At 40.8% G+C, this 262-nt stretch overlaps 1 protein-coding gene across 1 annotated transcript in view; it reads left to right on the top strand.

Annotated features, from left to right (window-relative positions):
• Positions 1-262, top strand: part of LOC119593391 (hippocampus abundant transcript-like protein 1) — a gene marked incomplete at its 5' end in the record, with an annotated part of 103,114 nt that overhangs the window by 97,200 nt on the left and 5,652 nt on the right. The window contains 1 exon segment of the mRNA XM_037942321.1: positions 27-140. Coding sequence (XP_037798249.1) covers positions 27-140 — 114 coding nt within the window.

Raw genomic sequence — 262 nt, 5'->3', positions numbered from 1 at the left:
ACAATAACTTACTATCTTTATTGCAGGCTTTGTGGAAAGTGAGCAAAGATCGCAATGTCCTTCTCATCAGTGTGACAGTGCTCCTGTCTTACCTGCCCGAAGCTGGCCAGTACTCGTGTTTCTTTGTGTACCTCAGCCTGGTAGGTGTCTTGCATCACGTCTGAGGGTTTCCTGTGAATGAAATATGATTTTTTTAATGTTATTTGGGCCTGATATTGTGTATAGTGGTAGGTTTTTCGGGATTTTTTAAAAGTGATTTTTG

The sequence above is a fragment of the Penaeus monodon genome, chromosome 32 (assembly GCF_015228065.2).
Source record: "Penaeus monodon isolate SGIC_2016 chromosome 32, NSTDA_Pmon_1, whole genome shotgun sequence".
In the NCBI taxonomy this organism is placed as follows: Eukaryota; Metazoa; Arthropoda; class Malacostraca; order Decapoda; family Penaeidae; genus Penaeus; species Penaeus monodon.
This window is presented reverse-complemented; position numbering and strand designations above follow the sequence as displayed.